General features: G+C 32.8%; 1 protein-coding gene across 2 annotated transcripts; it reads right to left on the bottom strand.

The window, feature by feature from the left end:
* Positions 1–1,246: 1,246 nt before the first annotated feature.
* LOC143582794 (uncharacterized) lies at positions 1,247–4,798 on the bottom strand. Of its 2 annotated transcripts, XM_077065283.1 has the most exons (8): positions 4,329–4,798; positions 3,864–4,170; positions 3,657–3,734; positions 3,478–3,555; positions 3,053–3,118; positions 2,690–2,755; positions 2,459–2,527; positions 1,247–1,674 (listed from the first exon to the last, which is right to left on the bottom strand). In XM_077065283.1, the coding sequence occupies exons 1-8, from the start codon at positions 4,610–4,612 to the stop codon at positions 1,534–1,536; spliced, it is 1,089 nt and encodes a 362-aa protein (XP_076921398.1). In that variant the 5' UTR covers positions 4,613–4,798; the 3' UTR covers positions 1,247–1,533. The 2 variants fall into 2 exon arrangements, with proteins under 2 accessions (XP_076921398.1, XP_076921399.1); XM_077065284.1 differs by lacking the exon at positions 1,247–1,674 and having other exon boundaries at positions 2,468–2,604.
* Between the last annotated feature and the right edge of the window lie 232 nt (positions 4,799–5,030).

The following is a 5,030-nucleotide window of genomic DNA, read 5'->3' on the forward strand; positions in this document are numbered from 1 at the left end:
ATAACCGTAACTTGGTAAACACATATGTAAAGACTCTTTAAAACTTGATGAACAAGAAAACTAATATTAAAACCCCTTAAAGTCCATTAACACAAATAATAGATTGTTCGGGCTCAGCCGTCTAAACTCACCGACTTGTGAGTGGGTCTTTTCTCCTAGACGGGTAATTACCAACACGTCATCACTATTTAATGTATCTCTAAGCCAGCACAACTCCACCACTTCTCGTCTAAATTGATAATGATCACCTATTCACCTTCACCTTGTTAACAAATCATTTAAGTGAGACAGGAAGTGAGGCAGTGACTTGCATATAAACTCTCATTTGTATCTGTAATCATCACTGCCACCTTAGTGAACTAAACAGAGTATGAACTAAAGACTTTTTGAGTTTAATTTGTACTTTGGTTCCATTTAAAATATAGCAACTTGTATTACTCTGCAAGACTGCAAGAGGTATGCAATATTCATAATTAAGATGACATAGTAATTAGCAACACTTGATCGTCTCGGTAGGAATTATCACTCAAATAAGCATTCTAAGAGTACGTGTTGATAATCAAGCTAATAAACTTCACTTTCTCACTAACTTTGATATTATTAGATTTTATGACGAATTATATATTTAAGCAAGTAAATAAATATATAGCTTGTATGTTTAGGAATTTTGCTTCGCAATAGGTTAGTTTTGACTATGATCATGAGTTTATATCGCCAACACTTCTTTTGTTACACCAAGGTATTCAACTATATATTGAAATATTTTTATGAAATATAAGTTCGTTTATTTTATAACATGTAAGATACAATCAACATTTTCGTATTTAACTAGGGTTTACGAACCAACAATTTCTTGCGTTTGATTTTCTGTTAGTGTCTTATTGATTTTCAAATTATATATATACGAATGTAAATATGTAATACATATATTGTTAGGAGTAAATGCATATAGCTTTTAACGTGAAATATTGTGTAATTAAGAAGCATTAAAGTAAATCATATGCTATCACTAAATTAATTATTATTAATATTACACTATAATTTTGAACTAGATCATCAACATGACAATATTGTTATCAAAATAAGAACACCGTATTTGTTTCAATATATTTTCAAGGTTTGCGTTCTTTCATTGAAATTTAAACAACAAAAATATAGTATCATTACACCAAAAAGACATGCTAAACATCAACTTAAGATGATTAAACAAAGTTAATTAGTAACAAGGATGGGCCATTTCTGCTCACTAAACTTCACATATTAATTTCACAGATCGTAGCTAGAAATATTTCATAATCAAGTTTACATCCATGTACCAGATATAGTCTTTGCTTTCCCCTAACTTCACCAGCCTGGAATGCCCGAAAACAAAAGAACAAGAAACTAAAATCGCAACATAACTAACATGCATGCGAGAATTAATCTTCGATCTGTTCTTTCCTTTTCGGGCATTTCAAATTGGAAGAAACACAAGAAATGTGCATGGTCTAGTTGCACATTGACCAGTATTTGACTTCAAAAATCACCAAGTTTTTAGAATCCACCACCAAGTGCTGGAGTCCAGAATTCAGCACCATTTGTGGTCATGTTGGAAGTGTCAATATGATCCATACAAGCTACCGGAACCAAGCAAAGCCCTCTACTCGCAAGATCATTTGGTAGTGCCTTCCCATCCTATATATAAAAACATTAAACTTAGGGTGCGTTTGGTTCGTATAACGTTGCAAGACATTAAGCTCCATTCTTTTCATGTAATGATGATCAACCAAAGACTTAGTTGAAAATTTATATTAATTAAGCAATAATTAACAACTTTTATTGATGCAATCCCGAGGTAATTAAGTAAACCTCTCAATATATTAATCATCAAATTAAAGTAGAGAATCATGTCTCCCACTTTGTGTTGAATAATCCTTTAAATAGGCTAATAAGTGATGGATCCAATAAAGCATCACGAAACACATAGCTGCGTTCTTTTTCCTTTTCTTTATCCATTTAATATTAGGCATTAGAATAGGCTAATTTGTTGACACAAATCCAGAAATTCTAAACAAGCTCAAAAGCAACATGAACATAAAACTGAAACCGGGCATGATCGTATGCGGCTCACGACCGTTTAGGCTGAACTTTTGCATACTGTTTATACGACAAATATGCTTGTATTATGAAAATGAGATTCTTATCTATCTTTTAACTTTTGAGATAAGTGAATACCTAAAGGGTGTAAAGCATGACATATATATAATACATTCTTTTAAAACAAATTGTAAAAATTAACGGGTGGAACCGTGAACATGTTAGATTAACCGGATTAGTTTAGCGCTCAAAACGCATGGAGCCCATAAGACTAAACTTAAATTAGCTGCTAATTTGGTTTAAGAAGGTGACATTGATTAATTTATTAGTAATTAATATGAGTGCATTGGTATTTGAGAAAATGAAAGCATGGGCAACTTACAGCAGTATGTTGGTGTCTCGTGCCTCCTGAAACATTATTGGCCAAGTTCATGTACGGTGAGCTAAGTGCCTGCATGTTATTTTTCAGTTGAAGAATGTTGAAAAAAGTAACTACTTTTAAGTGCACGCTCGTCTCTAAAATGGTGTCTGTAAAAACATAGCCTACTGCTATGAATAATAATAATTATTATTTCTATTATAATAATTTATTAAAAGATAAAAAAAATGTCACCTCAATTTGACCCTCAAGGAATCTGATATGAGCTGTGGCCTCTAACAACACAGAAGCTGTGTCAGTCTGCAAAAAGTCCCACCCACAATTATCTCTTTTTTCAGCTTTGAATCTTTAAAACTTAAGTAGTTAACTGTTTATTAGTTAAATAATAAAGCATTTATGCTTGCATTTCATACATGGTCCTCAGTTAGACCGTAGATATATAGTACTTTTATAATTTTATGCTATCAAAATAAGAGGTCCTAAGCTCAATGGAACTAGAAATCTGTTAAAGTATAATTAAAAGGTTTAATGCAAGATTTAAAGGGTTATTTTACACTAGCATACAATAAAAATGTCCGCGTGCAAGAGCTTATGTACCTTCCCGAAAGGCGAAACAAGCTGGTGCAAAGCTGATATTCTGTCACCCAATTTCTCCTTCCTCACCTAGTTATATGTATAGCTAGCCATTGTTAGTGCTATTTGATTAATTAATTAATCACCTCATGTAATCAAACAAACTTATAAAGATTTTTCATCTTTATGTGCATATATAGATAGATATACAGAGTCTTGTGATCAAGTGACTCTTTCTTTATAGAAAAGCCTACTAGGTTCATGGACCACAGTCCCACACATCTAATTGTAGGAGAAGATTCAATTTGTAGTTACAAAAAAATGCTACCATGTGAGGTAAAAGCCATTATAACATATAGCCTCGAATAACAAAACTCCATCAATACATTAACACTATGAAAAGCAGTTATATGTATTTTTAGAAACTATGAGAGAGAGAGATTTGTCACCTTTAGAGGGATTTGGGTTGATGAGTGTTGAGGTCTAACTCTTTTAGAAGTTCCACTTGTAAATGTGTCATTACACTCCTTAATTTCATGAAATAAGTTAATTCATCAATAGTTATCTTTCTATATTTGTAGTATACAGCAAATCATGAAAGTAAAAACAAGTTGGATGCTCTACATAACATGGAAGAAGGGCGTGTCGAATTAGATGATTGAAACCTCGGCTTTTTCGATACACTGCTGGTAGATGTATCATCATACTTTGATATATAATATAGGACCACATAAGAAATTAATTAACAAAGAAATCAAACCAAATGTTAAGAGCTGACATACACTTTTTGGTTAGGTTATATATAAGTTTAGTAATCAATCAATTAATTACATACCTGAGATGAATATTGGTTAGCATGTTGGTTTTGGCTGTCGATTTTACTCGAGAAATCGAACATAGTGGTGGTGCTTAAACTCATGGTAGAAGATGAACCAACAGATGGAAGTTGAGATGACCAAGAAGAACTACAAGCTCGTAGATCTTCCTCAGTATTAGTGTTGCCATGATTATCATTTTTAATATTACTGTAATAAAGTTGTCTGCTTTGTTGATTAGTATCCAAATATCCATACTTTACTTGATCACCAACATGTGCAGCTGATCTTAGGTTGTGCTGTTCTTGATCATTAGCTAATCCATTCCTGAAAACATGTCAGGGATCAATAATAATTAAAACTCCGTATCAACAGAGTTTTAAAAAAAGATATTGTTTAATCATTACATAGTTACTTGGTAACTACTTTTAAAAATATATGGTGGGGAGCATGCATGAATAGGATGATGAAAAGGAGAATATTACATAAGTAGTTGGCTCCATGAGACTGGAAAATCTTGGTTTTCATGATGCTGATGGTCAGACAAAGCATTAGGGTTTGCAGCAGCAGGCACAAGTAGAGAAGATCCAAAGAGATATGGAGGATTCAAGATGGAAGATGGAGGTGGCAGCTGCAACGGCAACGGTAAAGGTAACGGTGGTGTTGATAAGAAAGTAGCAGCTGCTGGGGTATAAGCTGCCTGCTGAGAGGGAGGTGGTTGCAGCTTCCCATTCAAGCTCCACCAATAATTAGGGTTTTCTCCCATCATCTCCAACACACTGATTCTCTTGGCTTTTTATGTCTGTTTTTTTCTCTTAAAAACTAGATGTTACAAACATAACAGATTAACCTCATGCCTTGTCTAAAGAAAACAAAAAAACAAAACTTCTTTAAGGGGTTCTTTTGCTTTAAAGAAAAAACTTTTGTCATAAAATCTTTAATAATTTCCTTGTTTAATTAGCCATCAAAATTAACAAGCCTTAGGGTTTTTGTTTTACTTTCTAGTCATCATGATTCATATCAGATTAGATGAGATTAAATTGGTCTCTACCCCACCCCTTAAATATATGTCTCTATCAACAAAGTAAATTTTGAAGCAGTGGGGTTGGAAGTTCTATATCTTTTCTTTAGTTTAATAATTTATTTGTTTTCTGTAATAAAATACAATATTGTTCTTTAGCTTTTAG

This window comes from Bidens hawaiensis, unplaced genomic scaffold (genome assembly GCF_021521415.1).
Source record: "Bidens hawaiensis isolate Kalapana, Puna unplaced genomic scaffold, B.hawaiensis_p1.1 tig00031978_1, whole genome shotgun sequence".
NCBI lineage: Eukaryota > Viridiplantae > Streptophyta > Magnoliopsida > Asterales > Asteraceae > Bidens > Bidens hawaiensis.